General features: G+C 41.3%; 1 protein-coding gene across 1 annotated transcript in view; it reads right to left on the bottom strand.

Annotated features, from left to right (window-relative positions):
* Positions 1-10,392: 10,392 nt before the first annotated feature.
* Positions 10,393-25,091, bottom strand: part of LOC143962298 (uncharacterized) — a 46,314-nt gene continuing 31,615 nt past the window's right edge. The window contains exons 5-13 of the mRNA XM_077471600.1: positions 23,705-23,826; positions 21,779-21,837; positions 21,545-21,687; positions 19,567-19,629; positions 19,306-19,471; positions 16,242-16,406; positions 13,624-13,724; positions 11,386-11,441; positions 10,393-10,745 (exon numbers count right to left, since the gene is read on the bottom strand). Coding sequence (XP_077327726.1) covers positions 10,710-10,745; positions 11,386-11,441; positions 13,624-13,724; positions 16,242-16,406; positions 19,306-19,471; positions 19,567-19,629; positions 21,545-21,687; positions 21,779-21,837; positions 23,705-23,826 — 911 coding nt within the window. The 3' untranslated portion in view covers positions 10,393-10,709. The remainder of the gene's footprint in view (positions 10,746-11,385; positions 11,442-13,623; positions 13,725-16,241; positions 16,407-19,305; positions 19,472-19,566; positions 19,630-21,544; positions 21,688-21,778; positions 21,838-23,704; positions 23,827-25,091) is intronic.

The raw sequence follows: 25,091 nt of genomic DNA, 5'->3' as shown, positions 1-25,091 counted from the left end.
CTCCGTCCTACATCCCGCTCAACAGATTGCCAGGAAGCCACGCCCAGATATGTTTCGTCATAGGAGACTTTTTCAATGGGATTGGCGGTGTGGCAATTAGATGTACTACATGTGTGTCTCACGGGTCAAGGAGTGGGTGAGAGTACTTAGAATTTACCTCACACCCTGGGTCCGCCGTGACCGATCCTGATTGTATCACCAATGTTTGGTTTTCTGTGACAAGATTGATTTTTGGCGCTGTTTTCTATGTGACACATGTGAGTGAAATATTTGAAGTGCTGTTTTAATAAAGTGGTGTGAGACATTGTTACACTATTGGAGCATCTCTTTATTTTCACATGTGGGGCAAACTGATGTATGACATCTAGGACAGTGGGTCACACTTGGCGGATATCTTTTGAGTGCATTTGGCATCATATCCAGGAGTTGATGAATGTGCATTAAGCCAAACACGAGAGTGGGAGGCAAATCTATTTGGTGAGTGTGTTTGAATAAGGGGAGCGGAGGCACGAGCACAGCGGTGTGGTGGAAGAATATTAAATTGGATTAACCTGTTTTGATTTTACGCCATTCATTTGATTGTTTTTTTAGTTTTAGTTTTCATTAAGAGACTTGAATTTCACAGACATTTATGTTGAATATTGACACTAATGATACTTTGTTATTATTGTTTTAGCAACAGTATTGGATGCACATGTTGTATAGCACTTTATGTATGCGCTGGAATTTTTTGCTGTATTCACATGATAACACAGTGATTTATGTTGGATGTTGCATTTACTAATTTGTATGTAAATTTTTTTATTAGGGAGATTTAGGTTAACTCACTATTTAGGTCATTGTATTTATACTTGGCTTTTTTTTGTGTGTTTATGAGTGCCACATGATAAAACAAGAGGAAAAACCGCGCTTATCAAATAAGAAAAAGCAGCAACCCAAATGTTATACTACATTTGGCATAAAGGAAAAAAGAGTGGGTTGCGCTGAAAAAAAATTACTAAACAAAACGAAAAATACACCTGTGTGAAAAAACTCCAATAACTATAACTTAATCATTTATCAATCCTATGCGGAAAGGTTTTAAGTGCAAGGAAATTTAAGCAATCGCATAAAAATGATAAGTGCTGAATTTATGAAGACAGCAACTATACCAGGAGATAGAATTATATTAGGTATAGGTAACAAATATATATCAATATTATCAGTGAAGATACCATAAATAATAATTAATTATCCTAATATGATGTGAACATTCAAAGAAAGGAGCAATGTGACATCCAATGACCAATTGCCTTAAAACATTAGTAAAACATCAATGTATGTGAAAAAAAAGTCATAACATTGAATATTAAAGTGATCATAAAGTCCATGAAAAGTATCTATTTTCAAAGTATTCCACGGTGATATGGTGACAGCATAAATATCCAAAACGAACGTGAACTGTGCACAACCTCCACCACAGATATTACTGCTGCTTACTGAAGGTGTATGGTTCCTTATTACAGAGAACCATGCAGAGCGGATGACTGATTCTCCCAGTCCAGGGTTTTCACAAATGGATGAAAAGGAACTCTGGAACCCGTTCGCCTCCAAATACACTCCCTCTCACCGGTTTACATAGAAGGTAATAAAACTCACAATAGTGTAAAACCCAAGTAAATTTTAATCGAATGTAAGAGACAAATGCGCACTTACAGAAATGACGTTTAAAACGATCGTTAAGCAAAACCGAGCCAGCCGGTCTCGATTCGCACCCAATACTTCCGCAAACAAACAACACGAGCTGGTGGCGTCAGGACGTCGCTCCTCCTCCCTACGCGTTTAGTCACTATAGGACGTGGTCACGGGGTACGGGCGGCGTCCTGACGCACCGCTTAAATAATACAAACAATAAACCAAGCCTCGGTTTGACCCCGGAACTGAGACGGAAAACGCCATCTTGGTTTAGGGAAAATAGCAATAACTAGTGCTGCCGAAAACGGCCATCATATTGAATAGATAAATTTAGCAAATAAATGAAAAATGTAAATTCAAAAGACTATGCAACCAAACAGGAAGCATACATACGATGATAAAAGAAAAAATAGAAAGAATCAGCCCCCAAAGGCATATATGTTAAAAAAGGATATACTCTAATTATCTATATGGACACATTAAAAGAGCCCATATAATACATTAAAAGAACCTTATAAGGGCTCCATATAAATTAATTAGATCAGGTAAACCATCTAAATGAATTAACCACATATATGATTCACTCAATTCCAAAGGTCAAACCATAGATGTATAGCTCATAAAAAACAACTATTGCATCTAATATTATATATCAATAGTAAAATTGAAACAGAAATGCATTGCATCTATTGTTTAAGTCCCGATAACAGTACCTCCCTGCAACCATGGACCAAAATATGTGCAGACCCTAGAGCCGTGCATGGCCCCTAAAATTAATACATAGAAACTTAGGTAAACCCTCTAGATGAGTTTAACCGCATATATGATCCCATTCCAAAGGTCAGACCATAAATGTCTGTTATATTTAATAAATAGCCATAGTGGAATTGGAATAAAATTACACTGCATCCGTTGTTAAATCACAATGGTCAACCAGAAACAGTACCATACTATACTCCTGGGCCTAGATATATGTAGACCATAGGGCCATGCATGACTCCTAAAAATGGTACATAAGGGTTCGGATGTGAAAGGCAAGAATATGGAAATTAAATCCATGTACAAAAATTATTTTTAGTAAACATAAACAGTGAGAAAAAATACAGTGTTAGGAGTTGTCGATGAAACAATTGACATCAACATCAATGTTTAACCCAAAGGGGGTATAACTCTTTAGTTTGTGTACCCAGGCCATCTCCAACCTGGAGATACTACGAACCAAGCAACTCCCCCTCCAATTCGGCCTATATCTATCTATGCCAAGGAACAGCGTATTTGAGGGATCCCTGTTATGAACCGTTAAATAATGCTTGGAAACGGAGTGTTTAGTAAACCCTTTCCTGATGTTGCCTATGTGCTCATTGATCCGGACCTGAAGGGGTCTTTTAGTCCGGCCCACATATTGCAGGCCGCACGGACATTGGAGCAAATAAACAACACCGGTAGTAGAGCAAGTGATAAAAGAATCTATGGGGAAGGTTTTAGAGGTACAGGTAGAAGAAAAACTAGTGGTCCTTCTCGTGGTGCATCGGTTGAGTTGGCACACCTGGCATCTTTTACATTGATAGTACCCTTTTAGCTCGGAGAACAAATTTGTTCTCTCTCTAGGGGGGTTTACAACATTAGGGGCCAATTTGTCTCTGAGGTTAGGCACACCTCTAAAGACAACCTTTGGTTTATCTGGTAAAATGGCACCTAAAACCCTGTCGCTCTTCAAGATGTGCCAGTATTTGTTCATAATATTTTTCACGCTAAAGTGTTGGCGCGAAAAAATAGTAATAAAAGGGCATTTGTAAGAACCGACACCACCCTCATTTCTCTCTTTGGCCTCCAATAGATCACCTCGATTGGTGCCAATAACCTGATCTAGGGCGTCTTTAAGGAATTCAGAACTGTACCCCTTATCCAAAAACCTCTTAGTGAGGACCTCCGCCTGTGTCAAAAAGGTACTATCCTCTGAACAGTTGCGTTTGATTCTAAGGTATTGGCTTTTTGGGATTGAGTTAAGCCATGATTTGTGATGGCAACTGTCTCGGGGTATGTAGGCATTCCTGTCTGTAGGCTTAAAATAGGTGGAAGTAATAAATCTATCTTCCCTGACAGAGATGACTAGATCCAAAAAATGAATTTGTTCTAAACTTGCTTCATAACTAAAATGTATCCCTCTGTTGTTGGTATTTAGGAAATCCATATACTCAGAAAGAGCAGGTAGATCACCATCCCAGAGGAGGAGGACGTCATCTATATACCGGACCCAGAGGATGACCTCTGACCTAGGCTCCGCATAGATGACGTCCTCCTCCCACTTGGCCATGAACAAATTAGCCAAGCTGGGGGCATATTTGGCCCCCATGGCGACTCCTCTATCTTGACGGTAGAAATGCCCATCAAACCAAAAAAAATGATGTGTTAGGATAATTCATTATTATTTATGGTATCTTCACTGATAATATTTATATATATTTGTTACCTATACATATAATTCTATCTCCTGGTATAGTTGCTGTCTTCATAAATTCAGCACTTATCATTTTTATGCGATTGCTTAAATTTCCTTGCACTTAAAACCTTTCCGCATAGGATTGATAAATGATTAAGTTATAGTTATTGGAGTTTTTTCACACAGGTGTATTTTTCGTTTTGTTTAGTAATTTTTTTTCAGCGCAACCCACTCTTTTTTCCCCTATGAGTGCCACATACCTCGCTTTTATTTTATTTCAGTTAGGTATATTCACTCACAGTACGATTTATTAAGTGGCGGCTTGAGATAGAAGTTTTTTCACTTTGTTCATAAAGCACAGTGGGGTACATAAGGAGCGGCGTTTTATTTGTGCACTATCAGTCTGTAGCCCAACTTTACCGCCACACAAAACTCTGCCAGCAACTGTCCTGCCAGCAACTGTCCCAGCCTTCATTAACCTTCATTACATAAATCACCATTTTTATCGCTGTCAACAAAGTTCCCATTATTCACATATACTCTTGACATTTCCACCAATACCAATTTGATTTCCAACACATCGTTTGCTTGCTTGAGCTATGAATAAGATATCTTATTCTTAGATGGCCCTTCCATCTTGTGAGGGATATCACCTGCAGCAGCAAGCGAGCCCTTGTCTAAAAGTTATTCAGCAGCCCCTAGATCTTGTACAGCAGAAATATTCTCCACCCTACTGTACCGAGAGACCTCTACTAGTCCTGGCAATAAACTTTGAGCCAAACTATCCCAGTCTAATTGTTCTGTGCTCCAGGCAAATGTATCCTGCAGCCAGGGCTGGACTGGGACAAAAATTTGGCCCTGGACTTCATACAGACCGGCCCACTTACATTTTGCAAACACGCTCAAAAACAGTATATAAACTGTACGCAATTGTGCAAAAACATCCCTAGAGAACCCCCTTACATTAGGGCCCCCAGAGAGCCCCTCCTTACATCTGGGTCCCCAGAGAGCCCCCCTCTTACATCAGGGTGCCCAGAGAGCCCCTCCTTACATTTGGTCCCCAGAGAGCCCCCTCTTACATCAGGGTCCCCAGAGAGCCTCTCCTTACATCGGGGTCCCTAGAGAGCATCCCCCTTACATCCAGGTCCCCAGAGAACCCCCCTTACATCCAGATCCACAGAGAGCCTCTCTCTTACAGCAGGTTCCCCAGAGAGCCTCCCCCTTACATCAGAGTCATCAGAAAGAGGGCAGTGAGAGCTGCCTGCCCGCTCTCCAGCTCTCTCCAGCTGCCGCCGCATGGCTGCAGGGAGCCCATGGCCCAATAGTGGGCCGGGACCCTGTGGGCCGGGACTCCTGGTCTGACTCGGGGCTATGGGCCCCAGATTTGGGGCTATAGCCCCAAAAGTCCCCCCTAGCAATGCCACTGGCTGTCACTGAAAACGGCCCACTGAGCTATCGGCCCACCGGGAAATTCCCGATAGTCCCGATAGCCAGTACATGCCTGCCCGCAGCACCAATTCATCTATCCAAGGATACAAAGAAGAATAGAGTAGCTGAACTGTAGACACATTACACACTACAACTTTATAGTTGAAGTTTAGGTATGGTTTGCTTTGCATAGTTACAACTTGGACTAATGAAAGTATGTACTGTATGTGTCAAATCTGTGGGATCTCCATGGAAGCTGGAAATCACTGGCAATCGCTACTGAAGTGGTCTTTACAGCTGATTGACTGCACTGCTGCATTGTGAACATAGGAGGTCGCCCCCTTGGCACCATTCAGATAATACTTTGAAGTTTCTTAATAAATGTAAAACGTTCTCTGATTAGACGATGAGAAGATCATGACATCCCTGCCCACCTCTTCATTTCATTTAATCAGAGAATACTTTGTATTTGTTGAGAAAGCCTTTAACACAAAAGCCTAGTACTCATGGGTCGAATGTTGGGTGACATTGCGGCGTGTGTATGGAAGCCAGTCTGAAAGTCCATTCAGCCGGCTTCTGTCAAAGGGGCATGACTGAAATAGGTTTGGCGATTGGCTCACGATTGGCTCCTGATCAGTACTCTCAGCCGATGGCTGAGAGCACTGACCAGAGTGTTCTGGCGGAGGGGTGGTCCCCCTGTCAGAATACAATAGCTCAGCAAGGTAGATCATTGTACTAACATTGAATTGTTAGTACAGCGCCTGTGACCTGAGTTGTGAGATTTTTTTTCCATTCAACCCGCTGAGTTGAATGAAAAAATGAACAGCAGTGTGTACCCGATTTTAGTTTCAATATACTGCTTTACCCCCTTGACCACTAAAAGGTTTTACCCTCTTCCTGACGCTAATTTAACTGGCAATTGCTCTGTCATGCAACACTGTACCTAAATTAAATTTATATATATTTTTTACACAAATAGAGCTTTCTTTTAGTGGTATTTGATCACCGCTGTGTTTTTTATTTATTGATATAAAAACAAAAAAAATACCAAAAATTGTGAAAAAAATATATATATTTTCTACTTTGGCTTATAATCCAAAATTGTCTTAGTTTTCTGTTATACATTTTGGCAAACAAATAATATTTCTTCATAAATTTAGGTCGAAATGTATTTTTTTGAAAAAAGTAACAAACATCAGTGTATAATATTTAGTATGTGTGAAAGTTATAAAGTCTTCAAACTTTGTTGCAGTATATACTGTATATTTAAAAATTGATCAGTTCTGATGTTTTGACAGCCTATCTTATTTCTTGAGGCCCTAAAATTCCAGGACAGTATTTAGTAAGAGGCATGGCAAGTTTTTTGAAGTTGTAATCTTTTTGTCACAATTCTTTTGAAAAATAATATATATATATATATATATATATATATATATATATATATATATAAGATTTTTTTATAAATACTATCATCAGAGTAGTTCAGTGTCACTGTAGTTACATTGTACTACTCGGGGGGTCTATTGATGTTGGCTGTGGGGAGATTTGTTGTTGCTGCAAGGGGTCTTTTGTTGTTGGGGGGGGGGGGGTTTGTTGTGGGTGGTCCATTGTTGCAGGGTGTATCTGTAGTGGATATATTTTACTGCTTTTCTTGTTAGTATTGACAAGTTCCATGCAAATTACTTACTACAACAAATGTTACATGCTCCTGTATTCTCTAAAACGGATGGTTCTGGATGGTGGGAAGCGAGTAGAACCACAGGTTCAACAGTGCTCAGAGGTGGGTAGAGGCTGGTGACAAGGGGTGACTGCACCTATGCCATGAGAAAAAAAATTAGCCCTGCGGCAGTGTGACCAAGAGTGTTTCCCAATGTTTCACTAGAATGCGCTGTAATCCACCAGTGCACCTGCCGCACCGTGGGGGGACCGATGCAGACACTGTCTGCGTGGCTCCCCGTTGTCCCTGGTGATTGGTGTCTGGCCCGGGAGCTTGGGGTGACCGCGTCCTCACAGTGGCGCCGCTCCCTTGTGACATCACCAACCGGTGTATGATGTAGGGGGTGTCCACAATTCATGGTACACAACATCTATGGCCATAAACACATACCTCTTGGCTTTCACTTTGCAGCAGTGCTACTCTAGCCATCAGGCCTAGGCACTTGTCTTTATCCTCCAGAAAGAGCTCCACCAAGAAACTCTTGTGCACCTGTTTACCAGATCTAGCTGCTCCCTTGCAACCACACAGATTTCTGAAGCAACAGTCATTCATACAACTGCAAGGGCTTGCCTTGTACACAGCTGCTCACTCAGTGGCAAACTATGGACCCAAGAATAGAGACTTCATACCACCCAAGTTGCTATGAGGCATCAGGCTCCAGAACACATACCAGGCCTTTCTAATTCCAGAGGACACTAAAAAGACGATTTATTCTGTACCAAACACACATCCTGAAACCCATCAGCCTGTATGGATGAGAACACTGGGTGCCACTTAACCCTTTAAGTGGTTTATTTGTAATATGTATATTTCTTTTGTGCCTTGGTCCAAATCATTTGGTGGAGGGGGGATTATGATGTGGGGTAGTTTTTCAGGGGTTGAGCTTGACCCCTTCGTTTCAGTGAAGGGAACTCTTACGGCATCAGCATACCAAGACATTTTCATGCTCCCAACTTTGTGGGAACAGTTTGCGGATGGACCCTTTCTGTTCAACCATTCTACCAGTGCACAAAGCAAGGTCTATAAAGACATGGATGAGCGAGTTTGGGATGGAGGAACTTGACTTGCCTGCACCACAACCCCATAGAACACCTTTGGGATGAATTAGAGCAGAGACTGTGAGCCAGGCCTTCTTGTTCAACATCATTATCTGACCTCACAAATGGGCTTCTGGAAGAATGGTCGAACATTCCCATAGACACACTTCTAAACCTTGTGGACAGCCTTCCCAGAAGTGTTGAAGCTGTCATAGCTGCAAAGAGTGAGCCAACTCAATATTGAATCCTACAGACAAAGATTGGGATGCCATTATGCTTTATGCGTGTGTAAAGGCAAGTGTCTCAATACTTTTGGTAATATAGTGTGTATATATATATATATATATATATATATATATACATATATATATATATATATATATATATATATATTGTGAGGGGGTTAGCTCGGCAGCGGGTGTGTGTGACCCCCTGGATGGGTTCACAACACAAAATCAGGCACAGCAGACAGCGTTGTAGGTGCAAAAAAACAAAAGATGCGGTTTATTTGTGCTACATGCAGTGAAACATATAACAGCCAAACAAAAATAAAACATGAAAATAAATCCTTGGTCAGCTTGACCTCTAACTACACACTTAGATTCCCTATCTAACAACTGAGTGCAGCCTTGTGCAGCACCAGTCCCTGTCTCTGTTGTAGAGGTTTGCCACACAGGCGTTAACTCACCGCACAGAACAAGTGTCACACTCCCCAGTCTATACAACACAAAACTGGTTCCAGGATGGAGCATCTCCCTAAGCATGCTGGGGTTTTTTGTAGAGGTCTTAATGAGCCCACTTACTTCAGCTGGGCTCATTAACTCTTCCCCTCTAATTGTAAAAGTCTGCCTAAAGCCTGAATCTAGGGCACACATATTTCCCATCCTGGATACAACCAGGTGATTTTACCTGCGTGCTGTCACTATATATATATATATATATATATATATATATATATATATATACACACATATATGTACTGTAGTTCTGACCATAATAATTAAAGAAGAAGAAGTCACCGTACATACATTTAAAAATTGTTAAAAGTTACTTGAAGGAAACTAAGGATACCCAAAAATTGGAATGTTTAGCAGTATCAGAAAAATATAACAGTTTATTAACTGGAACATTTACAATAATATTATAACTAGAATTTATAACGGCAATATTTATACCTTTATAAATAACACTTTATAAGCTATTGGATTTTTATATATAAAAATAAAATACTATATATATAATAAAACATGGATACATAGACATAAAAACATCATACTTTCAATAACTTTCCATGTGTATAATATAAAGATAATATTTCTGAAATTTCGTTTTAATAAATAGTAAAATAACTTAAATCTTAAAGTCCTGTAGAATATAGAGGATCAGCATTTAATACAATATTGTTTTTAATATTAGCAATCATTAGATGTATGTATTAATACTACTAGTATAAAAACATATAAAATAAGCATTTGTCAAAATTAGAAAAAAGGAAATCCCATTTGAATAAATAACCTTAAAAAGCCTGTACATCAAATAAAATAATGTTTTTACTAGGTTAGAGTTATAATTCCTTCTAGATTTTAATTTTTGTTCATGACTCCATTGGCAAAATGTTCCCTCACTTCCTCTCCTTATGTAACCAGCACAAGAAATGGGGGGGAACACTAATACTAATACTAATTATTTTTAAATTTTGTGTGTCTCCATTGCAGACTTCCCATCACTAGCAATAACAAGTGTTTTATATTGTTTGTATGTTGTATATAGTTAAATGACCTCCCTAATTTTTATTATTATCTATGTTTATGTCAGAATTACGGTAATTAGATCTTTGTCCAGGTCTGTGTTTAACACAATGACATTCATGGGCCTGTGCCCAGGGCAACAGGGTTTAAGTTGTTTCCTTTTTTCCCCTCTTTCTGTCCACTTGTTGATATTCCTGGCCAATTTTAGAAAAATACTTCTAGGTGAAGGGGGTGTAGAAGATACTATGAAGAGTCGGACTCTTTATAGTTCAGAACACATGAAACCATCTATTATTTTTTATCAATTGTTGATCTGTACGGCTAAAATGTAACCAATGCATTCCTCCACAAGTGCAATACATTTTATTAAAATATTGACATAGGGTGTCATAATTCTGGGAGCCATGATTTCTTTATCCTTCTCCTACAGATAAATCCAGTTCTGTAGCTCAGTTGTTCTCCTATGTTTCACCCATACTGTTAATGTGTCCACTTTAGGCTTATATTTCTGAAAGGTCTTTGTCTTTCAAAAGTTCATTCATAGCCAAAATGTTGGCACTTTTACTACTGGAGATGTTTTCTTATTGCACTTAAAGTTCACAATGGTGTTAAAATCTTCAGAAGCTCTCCTATTCATCTGTTGGACTGATTGTCCTAGAAATGGATCAAGCTAGGGATATCTGGGGTCTTTGTATCTTCACCTAGATAAGAAAGTTAAACAAAATTTAGAAATTCATAGGACAATATTTAAAAAAAAAAAACACAAAATGTGCCTTAGTCTAAAGCTACACTTATGATTTATTCTCTTTGCTACCGAAAAATTGAGCTGCTTGTTGACAGTAAGCTCATTTGCAGCACACTGAAATCTTCCTTCTGCTAATGTGACGATGGACAAGAAGTTGTTAGATCTCTTGGAAGTAGAGAATGATTCACCCTTGTAGTCTAAACCAACCAAATTTTCCTCTGTTCCAACTCCTCACTCCCCCGTTGTAATTTTTGGGTGCACGGTAATACAACTAATGGGTTATCACAAGCTCTCATCAAGAGAGCTTGACTATGTCCATCCTTTCTGCCCAACCCCACCATTCATAGAAGCAAGTATTACAGATTTTATGAATGAAACATGATCTATGAATGGAGGATGGGTGGATGATTTATATCTCTGCCCCCTCTATTGAGAGATACTGTTTCATTCATAGAAGCTATAGTACGACATCTATTAATAGAGCAGCTTTTTTGGGAGTTTCTATTTTTTTGGTGAAAGAACAAACCAAATATTTACAGTATATAGCTTCATTCTTGATAAAAAAAGAGAGAGAGAGATAAGAGCTGTCTACATACCTCAATATGTGTGTTGATGTTTTCCAAGGCTGGTCTAAAGTTCCCTCTGGAAGAGCCTGTTTAAAAATAAGGTACAAAGAAATTAGTAAATCTATATTTGCCAGTTGTCCTAGAATTAGCTACAATCTAGATGTGATGCCCCTCAGGTATCAAAGTCAAAATTCACATTAGTTTATAGAAATATATACGTAAAATCTTTTAAAGTTTTCCAAACCCATGGTTGTCTCTTCTTATTCAAAGATGAGAGCTAAGTGTATGCAATGCCAAAACTTTTATTTAGTTTTGGGTATAATGTGGTTAGAGCTCCTGTCTGTGTGATGGGAGTTACTTTGGGTCGGGGGGTTTGTGCAACTCAGCTTATCTTGAAGCACTCTGGAAACTCAGTATCCAGCTTCCCCGGCCCCACTTATGGGTAAATAACCTGTGTCCATTAGGGGCACAGGGTGACCAAGAACCCCACTATGATCTGTGCTAGTTGTACAGTCACACTGAAATGTTGTATATACTGTGTGTTATCTTATGCTGTTGTGGACTCTTTGTTGGGATCGTTTGGGGTGTGGTTTTATTCCATTGTTTTATTGTGTCTGCCTTGGAAGAAAAGTATATTATGGGATGTATGTCTACGTGGAGGGGGAGGGGAGCTCCTCCAGAAGCCCCTCCCTGCTGCTAATGTTTACTGATGAGTAGTTTGAATACACCTGACCTGTCGGTCTATTATTATTAGACAGTTTACTCTGCCCTGAATCCAAGGGAGGGGGGGGGGGGGTGTCCCTGAGTTACTGTATATATCTGTTGTAACATGTGCGTGAATAAAGAGAGTTTGATGCTTTTCAGCCTACACTGAGTTACAGCTAGTGACTGGGTGGGCTAAAAGATCTTGGATTGTGTGGTACTGCACAGAGAAAGCATTTATGGCAGACATAGTCCTGTTGAGGACAAGGGTTTGTCCCAATTGGTTGGCAGCAGCGGGATGAGGGTGCTCAAGATGGCAGATGAAAGTCTGCACACCAGAAGCACTGAGGCCCCAGAGTATCACCACTGGACAGCAAGCAGTCTCCAAGAAAGTGCCAGAATGTTGGGTCTCAACCACAAGGGACTGAATAAGGACAGCTGGTCCAGTTGCTGGAAGAAAATAGCCAGCGGGAGGAGTCGACCACAGATGGGGGTCAGGCACTTCCCAGCGAAAACAGACCGAGCCTCCCAGCCCAGGCAGTAGGACTCCCTGGGTTGTCTGGTACAAGGAAGAGATGGCCATTCCGGGGAAGGATGCCACCACCAAAATAAATCTTGCAGCCATTTAAAAGGCACAATAAGACAAAAAGGAATGGGAGACTGCAAAAAAACGAGCCACCACCCCTGTGTCTCCCCCACTGTACGGGAGACCCAAAGAATTTCCAGGAAGGACTTTAAGTCCTACCAAGACAATACAGGCTGATTTACACATAAGAAGGGCCGGGGAAGCTGGACACAGAGTTTCCAGAGCTCTCCAAGTTAAGCTGAGTTGCATAAACCCCCCCACCAAAAGTAAATCCCATTACAGTCTGTGTTTGTGTCCCCTCTGCCGAGATTCACACTCAACATTTTAGACTTTTCGCATCAACGGGAGAAGAAGGAAATCTTTTTTTAATAGGTAAACCGATTCTGGTGGCAACTGTTTTAAGATGGAACAACACTTTATTTTGGAGAGGGCTTCTCTTACTTCTTGCTATGTCTTCTGGATTAGCAAGGGATTTCTATTAAATGGAAAGCTCCCTGACAAGACACAGTAAGGAGAAAAAAATTCTGGGAAGAGTACTCTACGCAAAGCAAAATAAAGATTTGGCTTTACAGAACATGACCCCCTCATTTGCTCTGTTAAGTAAGGACAGCACAACCTGCATACCAGAGAAAATGTATACATATACCACAAGTGTCCTCCCATCTGCGATACAAGGATTTATTGAGAAATCCAATAAATTTACGGAGAGAATGGAACTATACTCAAACAAAATGTTAACGAAACAAAACAAAATAAAAAAAAAATAAAACGGGCAAACTTGATGGACCACTTGTTCTTTTTTCTGCTATCACTCTTCTATGTTTCTATATTAGAATATATGGTTCTTGAATGTGTACAGACAAACTAGTTAACTACAATTCCAGCTCTCAAATGTCAGGTAGCAGCATGGGAGCACAATATGACCAATACCTTTCCTGTTCCTCAGCCACTATAGAAGAAGTTGAGGCTATTCCACATACCTTGCTTGCCTTGATTTGAATCACTTCTGTTAACATTGTTACTCCATTCATCATCTTTGTCTTCTTCGAACCACTGGTCAGTGTCGTTCATAATTGCATCTCTAATAACAAAAGGATTTACAGATTATTACAAAAGGCTACATTAACAAAACCAATTTTGTAATATTGTATACAGTATGTTTTTTAATATAAATAATAGGAACCCTTTATAATCTGTATAACAAATAGTAAATTTAGCTATAAACAATGGGACTTACATTCAAACATTCCAATTTTTAGACCAACCTTTACTTCAAACTTAAATCAGGTTTAGATATTCCAGGGATTGGGTATAATCACTGCAAGGGTTTGATGTTTGCAACATCATTAAGAACCCTTTCACACTGCCAGCACCCGCCATTAGCACTAAAGTATCATTCTTTTAAGCGGCACTTTAGCGCCGTTTTAGCTGCACTTTTGGGACATTTTTTACCCCAAAAAAGGGTAAAAACTCCAGTTTTGCTGCGCTTCCGAAGCACTTTTCAGGCAATGGAAGCACTGTCCATTCATTGCAATAGGCAGGGAATTTTGGGAGTGCTAAATACAGTGCTCCCAACCCACACCAATGATTCTGCGTGCAGGACTTTTTGTAACGTCCCGTAAGCGCACAGCCCCAGTGTAAAAAGACACACTGCTGTGAATGGTAGTCGGTTTTCAGGCAGTTTGCAGAGGCTATTTGTAGCTGAAAACTGCCCCAGAGTGAAAGAGATCTACAGAGTTTTTTTGGAGAGAATGGGTGAAAATAGAAGAAAGAACCACATCAAAAAAGTGGCAAAAGATGTAACCCTCCCAAATTCTACAAAAAGGTTTTTTTTTTTGTTGATATCTGTTTCCCCAATGGAGAGATGTAGAGAGGTCCACCTACAAACATACCTCCTAAACCAATCCAATGAGAATAGGTGCAAAATTGCAGGAATATGGTAGATAAAACTGTAGAAAAAGTCAGACCACCAAAATGGAAAAAAATTGACTCTTCTGTTTGAAGAGGCGTGTAGGCAAAACAGTGTTCTATGGAACGCAATTCTAATGCCACGTACACATGGTCAGATTTTCCAGTGGGAAATGTTCGATGGGAGCTTGTTGTAGGAAATTCCGATCGTGTGTAGGCTCCATCAGACATTCTACATCAGAATTTCCGACAAACAAAATTTCAGAACTGGATCTCAAATTTTCCGACAACAAAATCCGTTGTCGGAAATTTACGATTGTGTGTACACAATTCCGACGCACAAAGTTCCATGCATGCTCGGAATCAAGCAGAGGAGCCACACTGGCTATTGAACTTCAAATTTCTCAGCTCGTCGTACGTCACCGCGTTCTTGACGTTCGGCATTTCCGACAACATTGTGTGACCGTGTGTATGCAACACAAGTTTGAGCCAACATCCATTGGAAAAAATCCCATGGAGTTTGTTGTCGGAATGTGCGGTCATGTGTACGTGGCATTAGGGTAGTTAATGGTGTCCCATTAGAGAGATTTCTCCCTTCCTCCATCCCTCTCTTTTTATTTATTTCTCGTTCCCTCCATCCCTCTCTCCTTTTTTCTTTCTTTCTCCCTCCCTCCCTCCATCCCTCAATCCTTCTTTTTTCTTTCTTTCTTTCTGGGCTAAGGAAGAACACTAAGGCGGTGCATCTTATTATTGCTGCTGCTTGTGTGGGTGCAATGTATACTGTGTCAATCCCTGCTGACCCTCCTCTCCTATTCATCCCATGCCATTGGCGCAGTACACATCCCATCCATACAAGCAGCAGCAGTAATAAGATTAAGAGTGGGGCCTCGTGTCTAAATTTTGCCTAAGGCCTCACAAAGCTTAATTTACTAGTCTACACTACACACACATATGGGTATAACCATAGCCTACAAGCAGAATTATGTAGAGCACATAGCTCATACTAAGCCTTCAGTGCTACCTTGGTGCAACAATAGTCTACAGGCCATAAAGATCTGATCAGTGTTGCTTTCTATGTTGTGAGATATTTTCGCTCTATGGTCTAGCAGCTCATTTGAGTGAATACAAATACCCATAGCCACTTAACTTAACCCCTATAAAGGTCCATCAGATGACAAACATCTCCTGCTGAAGGAATTCACAACTAGGGCCTGTATCAACCACAGTTGACCTCAGTTTGAGATACTTCGGAGCGCATTCAGTTAAATGCCAGGTGCATTTGACTTGCAGTTGATCTCCTTATGATCTGTATTTGAGCTTTTTCAAGCCTCCTCAACCCCAAAGTTCCTACGAACTTCAAACTCATTCCAAAAAGTGAGGAAGGGTAAGAACATCTGAGATTTTTTTTTTTCTTTCATTGCCATCCATGTCTTCCTGTTCTGAGGCCACCTGTACCCCTGTTTTTGCATGGATGTCACAGGGACTAGGAGTAATAAAAAAAAAATCTCCCTAATAGGTTCACAGATAGAAATGGGTAACCTACGGAGATTTTAATTTCATGCTACTCTATCAAAATCCCCAAAAAATCTGAAGTTAGACCTTTATGTTATATGGGGACACATGCTGTTTATACAGCTATTGTTTGTAGGAACAACCACAGGGTTGTACTGTATCTTGCTTATGGTCTCACCTGGCCTTGCTTAACTTTTTAGATCTGTACAGGAGGAATAGTACAGTGCAAATGATGACAACCAAGACACCAATGGCTGCTCCCACGCCACCATATAAAGCAGCCTTGAGAATTGTGCCCGTGCAATCTGAATTTGCGTACATATAATTGTCCAATACTGGGCACCTGTAAAAAAAGATACAACAATTCGGTTAACCTCATTGGTGGACATACCCCCTTTATCAATGCTTTACAGCCTAACTGCAGGGAACATAAATATTCTAAAAAAGAAAATCAACAAAAAGAGGAAGCGCCAGCCTAGTGCATTGACTTCATATACCATCTATTAATTCATAAAAGCAAATATTATATTCGGAAAAAGTTTAGGTTAACATGCGTATCAGTGAATTCAAAGCCACAACCGCTATATCTGCAGAACTTAATCAACAGCATGGGACTTGAAACCATCCAAGTCCAATCTTTCTAATGCATTTCAAGGGGAATCCCCTCTTCATCAGAGCAACTTTTATTCCCTTTCCCTGGGGGGGGAGAACTCAGCCCTAGACCTTCCCCCTAATCCTCTGAACCCTCCAAGAGCCCCTTAGAGTCCATCAGCCACACTTCCTCCCTGAGAGCCCTCTTGATCCCATTAGGTCCATGCGCCCCGCAGAGCCCACCTCCCAGCTCACTTACATAGATGGCAAAGCAGTCCTCCGCAGACTGACGCTACCGACACAGGGACAGGCACCACAAGAGAAGAGCAGCATCAGGATTGCTAGTTTGGAGTCGCCCTTGGGGCTAATGTGCCACAATTTTATTTGCATTGTGCTGTGTGGCTCAGTGCAGGCTTGTCTTTGGAGCTTAGCTTACACTTGCAGTTGGGGAGGCGGTAAAAATTGGCTGTTAAGCTGTTTTTGTTGTCCCAGCCAACTGTCCTCTCTAAGCGGCAAGGCAGCTTAGTATACAGTGTATACAGGGGTATACACTTTGCACTGTGGTGTGTCACACAGTATCCCTCTGCCATGTTTAATAGGCTGTGTATGGGGCCACATACCGCATGCAGTTGCCGCACAATGGTGCAGGCTTTTTGAGATTAAAACAGGTGAATCACTCTTCAGAGAACAACCCAACTATGGTAAATAGGTGAACAAGGAGTCACCTTAGTGCCCCATTATAACTATAATATGAACACAGACTTTGCAAGTGTGGCTTGAACTGCTCCAGTAGTTCCATAGTGAATTGCAGAATAAAAGCAGTATAAGAAGTGACATACACAAGCCTTGAATCTGCAGTGCTATTACGGAGAGGTAATATAAATATACTGCATGTGTTCTGTCCCACTTGCATGTATTTTTTTATATGTTGTATTGATTTGCATCAGGTTATTATTGTTCAGAAGTATGCTGACATCTAGAGGCAGTTTTGGGCCAGCACAACTTGTTTACTTTGAGATTTTGGGCTCTCACTCTGTCCACCCATCCTGTTTGGTGCTATTTAGTTGTATATAGGAAAAAGGTAACGCAACTTTTTTCCTTTATACAATCTTTCCTTGCATGGATATTGCATGTTTATGTGTCACAGCTTTTTCTTCACAGAACATTTGTGTTTTCATTTAATTTCACTAGTAGCGCGGTATATGCCTTTTTATTTTGCTAGCTTGTTCCCTCAGTCAGTGTTAGTACTTCACAGAAACAGGGCTTAGGGAAGTCATTGGGGGAAATTTACTAAAACTGTTGTGCACAAAATCTGGTGCAGCTTCAAGGTTTTATCGTCGAACAGGAACTGCAGTCTGCACACATAATTTGTAATTAAAAAAACATCTTTGCCATTCTGAAGCTTCCCTCCAACCACCTTGCATATTATTTTATATATACCGTGTTTCTGTACTTGCCAAATATGCTGCAGAAATCTCCCTCCACTGAGTCTGGCTGCAGCCATTTTAACTGTGGGCAGCTGAAGCTGCTGCCTGTTCACTTCCTGGATTTACACAGACACATAGAGGCACACCTCCAGCTCTGCAGCCCTGCCACTTTCATTGGCCCTCTTATGACTCATCCCCCTCCCTTACTGGCAAATGAGAGTGAGAGAGAGAGAGCTGTGCATGATGTCATAAGCCTAGGCTAATGACCAGACAGGAAACAGGAAGTGGGCTGTATAAGGGATTCACTGGCAGAAAAAAAAAGTTTTACTATCCAAAGTTAAATCAACAACAAGGGCAGAAGATTTAATAGATGGAAAGTTGAAAAAATTACTAAAAGTTTCACATTAAAGCTTAATTGAACAACCTGATGTTGAAGCCTAGATTGTAAGCTTTAACAAGGAGGGCCCTCTGATTCCTCCTGTATTGAATTGTATTGTAACTGTCCGCCCTCATGTTGTAATATGCTGCTCAAACTGTTGACCCTATATAATTCCTGTATAATAATAATAATAATATACATAGCTGCACCCGATTCTGTGTGCACCAGTTTTAATAAATCATCAGTCATCAGTCAGCCAATGAGGAGAGAAAGGGGGTGGGGCCAGGCTCAGTGTTTGAATGGTCACAGGGAGCTGTGGCTCAGCTAGGGTACCCCCATAGCAAGTTACTTGCTGCAGGGGCACTGAACAGGAGGGAGGGACAAGGAGCACTGAAGAGGGACCCGAGAAGAGGAGGATCTGGGCCGCTCTGGGCAAAACCACTACACAGAGCAGGGAAGTATAATGTGTGCTATTTTTATGGGGGGAAAATTTGACTTTACAATTACTTTAAGTATTGTGTCTTAATGAAACGTTAACCTGTCTTTGGATGGTGCCTAATCAGCAGGTTGCCATACTGTCTGGACAAAATCTGGTGCAGCTCTGCATAGAAACGAATCAGCTTCCAGGTTTTTATTGTCAACGCTTAATTGAACAAGCAGAAGTTAGAAGCTGATTGGCTACCATGAACATCTGCACCAGATTGTGTACTTTCCAGTTTTAGTAAATCAACCCCACTGTGTCTAAGGAGGTATGTCAATGTATAAAGTGACATCTGAAATCCATTATTTGATCTAAGTGTACCTATAAATGCATGCAATAATGAATTTGATCAAAGGATACTCACGAGCAGCGGGGCCCCTTCCATTTCTGAATCTCACAGGTTCCTTTATGACAGTCCTTAAAGCCAGGAGATTTCTCACCACAATAAGACATACAGATAAGATTCCCATTTTCAAATTCTGGAGTGAAAAAATCTTGAAAACCTTCTTCAATATTTTGCCTGCATAGTTCTGATGAGACAAGAGATAGAACGTGTCGTTGTCTTAATATCGTATCTGGAATGTCCTAGGACAAGTCACTGAGAAACCACAAACATTTCACCTACCTTCAGGAGACGTTGGTTCCTTTGTAGTTGTAACATCGAAATCGTTGGCAATACACATCTCAGCTATAAGACAGGAAAACATAAGATCAGGACATAAAGTTTGGTATAAAAAGCCATTTCTGGATTCCTTCCATTTTTAATTTTTTTTCTGGGGACTCAATTGGATCAGAGGTAGTCCATAGGGATGAATAGACCAATCCGACCAGGTCTGCCTGAAAAACTGACAGGTGGACCTGACCAGACTCTTCGGAAATCGGGACTGATCTTGGTGACGACAGCAGAGAGTGGACTTCAGAATTGCACTCCTGTGACCCATAGGAGAAGCCCAGCCAAATGAGCTCACGCTGGACTTCTCCTTTAACGCTCAAGCACTAAGGGTGCCTAGGCGCATTTATAGACATTTATAGGCGTCAAGCATTTCTTTTGCTTAAACGTTCATGCACCTGAATGCGCTGGCAGTGTTTTTTTGTTTTGTTTTTTCTTCTGCTTCTAAACACTGCCTATACACTCCTCTAAACACCTACAATCGGTGTATGTGTGTATGGGGTTGATTTACTAAAGGCAAACAAACTGTGCACTTTGCAAGATGCACATTCTATTTGCCTTTACCTATCACCCCATAGACTAACATTCAGAGATGTTTAGAGACAGAACACCCACCCACCCCACCCCGCCAGATTCCTCAAAGCCCTTGTACACGCGGTCAGACATTCCAGATTTTTTCCGGCGGATTTTGTCCAAAAGTGGTGTTGCATACACACTGTTGGACAAAATTGTCGGAAAATCCGATCGTTCGGAACGTGATTACGTTCGTGCCTTGTGACGGGACAACGTTGCAGCTAGTAGCCAATAGCTTTGGTGTCGTAATTTGATCTGAGCATGCGTGGCACTTTGTACGATCGGAATTCTCTACAAAACGATCGGACAAAACACGATCGGATCATGTTGTCGGAAAATTTTATAGCCCAACTCTCAAACTTTGTCGGTTGGATTTTCCGACGGAAACAGTCCAATGGAGCCCACACACGGTCGGATTATCTGATAACACGGTCAGACGTTTTCCGCTGGAATATCCAATCGTGTGTACAAGGGCTAAGAGCAGTGGCGACTAGTGCTCAATATTTAGGTGGGGGTGGCAAACAAACCTCCCCCTTTAGAAATAAAGGGGTTGGGGGTTTGGTCCCCAGCCAGGTCTCACCAAGGAAGCTAGGGGGCAATTGGACTATCTCGGTACAATGCAATTCCTTGGTGAAATCAGGCTGGGGACCAAGCCCCCCACCCTTTTATTTCTAAAAAATTATGGCTGATGGTACAACCCCTACTTGATCTTATCTATTCATTAACATTGTTTGCAGAGGCTATCTATAATTCACTCACACCGCCGGACCCACCTCAGGACCCACTTCCTGATTGGCCGGAAGAAGAAACAGGGAGACTATAGCGAATATTAATTTTCCAATTTCACACAACTGGGTGGGCTCAGGGCGCAGTGCTGTGCGCCCCGAGCCCACCCTTTTTTGAAGCCTATTAGCGCCTCAGGCTCTAATAATTTGCTTAAAAAAAAAAGGCCCAATTGAAATCCATGCGTCCGACACCCTCCATGGAGATTAGGGGCTGGGCACATGGATTAGGGGGTGGCGCCCCTGCATGAACAGACCACCACTGCCTAAGAGCAGTGTTAAAACATCCAATATGCATGATTCCTCAGCGGAAATCAACACATGCTCACAGATGCAGGGTCCTGAGCACGCACTAGCTGTGTCTGGGGCAATACACCCATTCACACGCACTACGCTATGCTAGGAGTAGTGCATAGATGCGTACAGCCGTCTTTACCCATTCATATCTATAGGCAGATCCAGGACATCCCAGGAAGCAGAATAATGCTTATTACATTGCCTGGGCAAATACCCCCCATGTTCATGAAACCCAAAAAAGTCAAACTAGTCTATTGGACCAGCAGTTGTATTGTACTTACGGTTTGAGTCACAGTTTTTATTCAGTTCTTCAAGGTTTGCTTGTACATCATTAATTGCTTCTTTGAACTGGTCAGCTATAGTCACATTGTCCTTATATAGCAATCTCACAATGATCTCATGAAGCACAATAACACTTCCTTTACTGCCGGAGACACAAACAGTTTATTGTTCAGGATTTATTTATTTTTACATTTTTTTTTTACTTTTACTTTGTCTTAAAAATGTCTTCATACCTTATATTCAGTATTTGTACTTCTTGAAACCCAGCAACATTCTTATAGACGATGGTCATCTGTCAAAAAATAAAAATAAACCAAATGTAAGATTACAATCTACAGTATAGACAACAAAGTCTGGCATCTGGGAAGGAAATATGCCCCTTAGGGGAGGTACCCACATCCCTTGTAAGTTTTATTACATAGAAAATAATGAGCCTAAATGGGACCTTTAATGGGTAAATTCATGAAAAATTCAAAAGTGAACTAAATCCAAAAATCCGGGTTACCCCTCTGGACCCTGCTACACATAGTGGCTGTAATTCCCCGTAACATGACTGTGGAGACCATTGGAGTACAGTGACCTCATTGTCATGGTCAAGATACTAACCACAACAAACAGAGTCATTGACAACTCTGCCCTGAGCTACATCACCAATCTTGTCTCCAAATATCGCCCAAACCATCATCTCTGCTCCTCTCAAGACCTCCTACTCTCAAGCTCTCTCATCTCCTCCTCCCATGCTCCTCTCTAGGATTTCTCCAGAGCCTCCCCCATCCTCTGGAACTCTCTACCTCAACCTGTCCAGCTACTCTAGCTGCCTTCAGGCAATCTCTGAAAACTCAACTCTATCACACCTCCAACCAGTATTGCCAACCGTCAGTATTTTTACTGGCAGCCAGTAAAAAATGGGCACTTTTCTCCTGCTAGTAAATGCCATTGACAGGAATAGGTTGCCAGTGAAAAATATAGCTGAGATGCTCAACGGCTGGCTGAGACCATCTGAGTGCCTACTGCAGTGTTTTTTGGGGGGCGAGCCTGGCAGAGGCATTGCCTGAAGGTGTCATGTGATGTCATGGTGCAAGGGAGCTGAGCGGAGCTGCCAGAGCCTCATTTGCGGAATGGGAGCAAGTCAAGCCGGGAACGGGACTGTCATTGGTGTTTGGACTGGCGTGTACTGAAGGGACCACCTGACGTGGAGAAAGTGTCACTATGAGTCAGGAGGTCATGGCTCATGTTGGTGAGGTGTCATCATCATCTGTTCTGCTGCACACTGCTGTCAATATCACTGTGAGAGTCAATTTCATGTGTGTGTATGTGTGTGCCTGGCCTGCCCATTCAAAAGTCTTGCCCTCCTGAGTCCTGCCTAAGAGCTACTTACTTACTGTATCAAAAATATAATAAAAAAATATGTTTTTTCTTTAATATCTACCTTAAATCACATTGCTGATTGCATATTGTACATGTTTTTAGCCTAAATACTGAAATTTGCACTAAAACTGTAATTTTGTAACTTTTGGATATGCCAGTAAAAACTTGACAGTGCCAGTAAATTTTGGGTGTCATGTCAGTAAATTTCAATCTGGTAGGTTGGCAACACTGCCTCCAACTTTTTACCACTTTCATCAGCTCATTCCCCACAGTTACAAACGTTTGTACCACCTGCCACACCCTATTAGATTGTAAGCTCTTCTGAGCAGGGCCCTCCTAATCTTCTTGCATTTTATTGTTTTGTAACTGTATTGTCTGCCTTTTATATTGTAAAGTGCTGCGTAAACTGTTGGCACTATATACATTCTGTATAATAATAAGAAGAAGAAGAATCCAGTTTGTGATGATGTGATGAAAATGAGGGGGAGGCATTTATAGTCCAGTCCTGATACAGTACGGCAAGTGAGTGTTGTCACCCTAGGAGAGGAAATGTGTTCCTGGCAGGATCATCAAGTATAAAAAAGGAAAAAAGAAAAGTAACGTGGCCACCACAGATAATGACTGGTAAGCTGTAATATATAATATTTAGTAGTACCTAATATGTTTTTGGGCTTAGATACACTTTTAAAGTTCAGTGATGCTTTGTCATGCATAGGAGCTCCCTACCTATTCATGTAAAATGTGATTTGTAATGACAGGTACTCTTTAAATACAGATTGTAAACCACTTACATTTTGTTTGAATTCTCTTTCAAACGTTTTATATTCTTGAGATGTGTTATCTTTCAGATTTTCAGTAAAATCTATGTTGGTGAATTTCAGGTCTACATTTAAAGACGCAGTGGTGCCATTATCTGCAATGATATAAATGGTGTTTTTTTTAACGATAAAGAAGAACTCCAGGCTAAAAAGAACAACTACTTTTCAAGCACAAGAACCATGATTCTACCAATCAGTGAGAAATGTCTTTCCTAGCTCTTGTTTCTTCCACTCTCCTTTAACCACCTGCCTACTGGGCACTCTAACCCCCTTCCTGCCCAGACCAATTTTCAGCTCTTAGCGCTCTCACTCTTTGAATGACAATTGTGCGGTCATACAAAACTGTACCCAAATTAAATTGTTATCAATTTTTTTCACACAAATAGATCTTTCTTTCGGTAATATTTAATCACTGCTGTGTTTTTATTATTTTTTGCTAAAAAAAATGAAAAAAGACCCAAAATTTTGAAAACAAAAAACAGTTTCATAGTTTGTTATACATTTTTAAAACAGGTAATTTTTCTCCTTCACTGATGTGTGCTGATGAGGCAGCACTGATGGGCACTGATGGGCATTGATAGGCTACACTGATAAGGTGGCACTAATGGGCACTGCTAGGTGGCACTGATAGGCACTGATGAGGTGGCACTGATGGGCCCTGATAGGTGGCACTGATGGGCACTGATAGTTGCCAATGATGGGCGGCACTGAAGGGCACTAATAAGTGGCACTGATAGGTGGTGCTTATGGGCACTGATGGGTGACACTCATGGACACTGGTAGGCAGCACTGATCGGTGGCACTGACGATGAGGCACTGATTGGAATTGATTGGCAGCACTGGTGGACATTGATAGGTGACACCGGTGGGCACTGGTAGGTGCCACTGGTGGGCACTGGTAGGTGGCACTGGTGGGTACTGATAGGCAGCACTGATGGGCCCTGATAGGTGGCACTGATGGGCACTGATTGTTGCAAATGATGGGCAGCACTGAAGGGCAATGATAAGCGGCACTGATACGTGGCGCTTATGGGCACTGATGGGTGGCACTGATGGGCAATGGTAGGCAGCACTGATCGGTGGCACTGACAATGAGGCACTGATGGGAACTGATTGGCAGCATTGGCGGATAATGATAGGTGGCACTGGTGGGCACTGGAAGGTGCCACTGGTGGACACTGTTAGATGGCACTGGTGGGTACTGATAGGTGGCACTGGTGGGCACTGGCAGGTGGTGCTGGTGGGCACAGATGAGGCAGCCGCAGCTCTCTGTGTGAGGGAACGATGTCCCACTCCCTATGACAAAAGCCATGATCTGCTTTATTTTTCCCTCACGCTGACCGCGTGAGGGGAAAAAAAT

The sequence above is a fragment of the Lithobates pipiens genome, unplaced genomic scaffold, assembly GCF_037356315.1.
Source record: "Lithobates pipiens isolate NorthernLeopardFrog02 unplaced genomic scaffold, aLitPip1_a1.2 Scaffold_8, whole genome shotgun sequence".
Taxonomy (NCBI): domain Eukaryota; kingdom Metazoa; phylum Chordata; class Amphibia; order Anura; family Ranidae; genus Lithobates; species Lithobates pipiens.
This window is presented reverse-complemented; position numbering and strand designations above follow the sequence as displayed.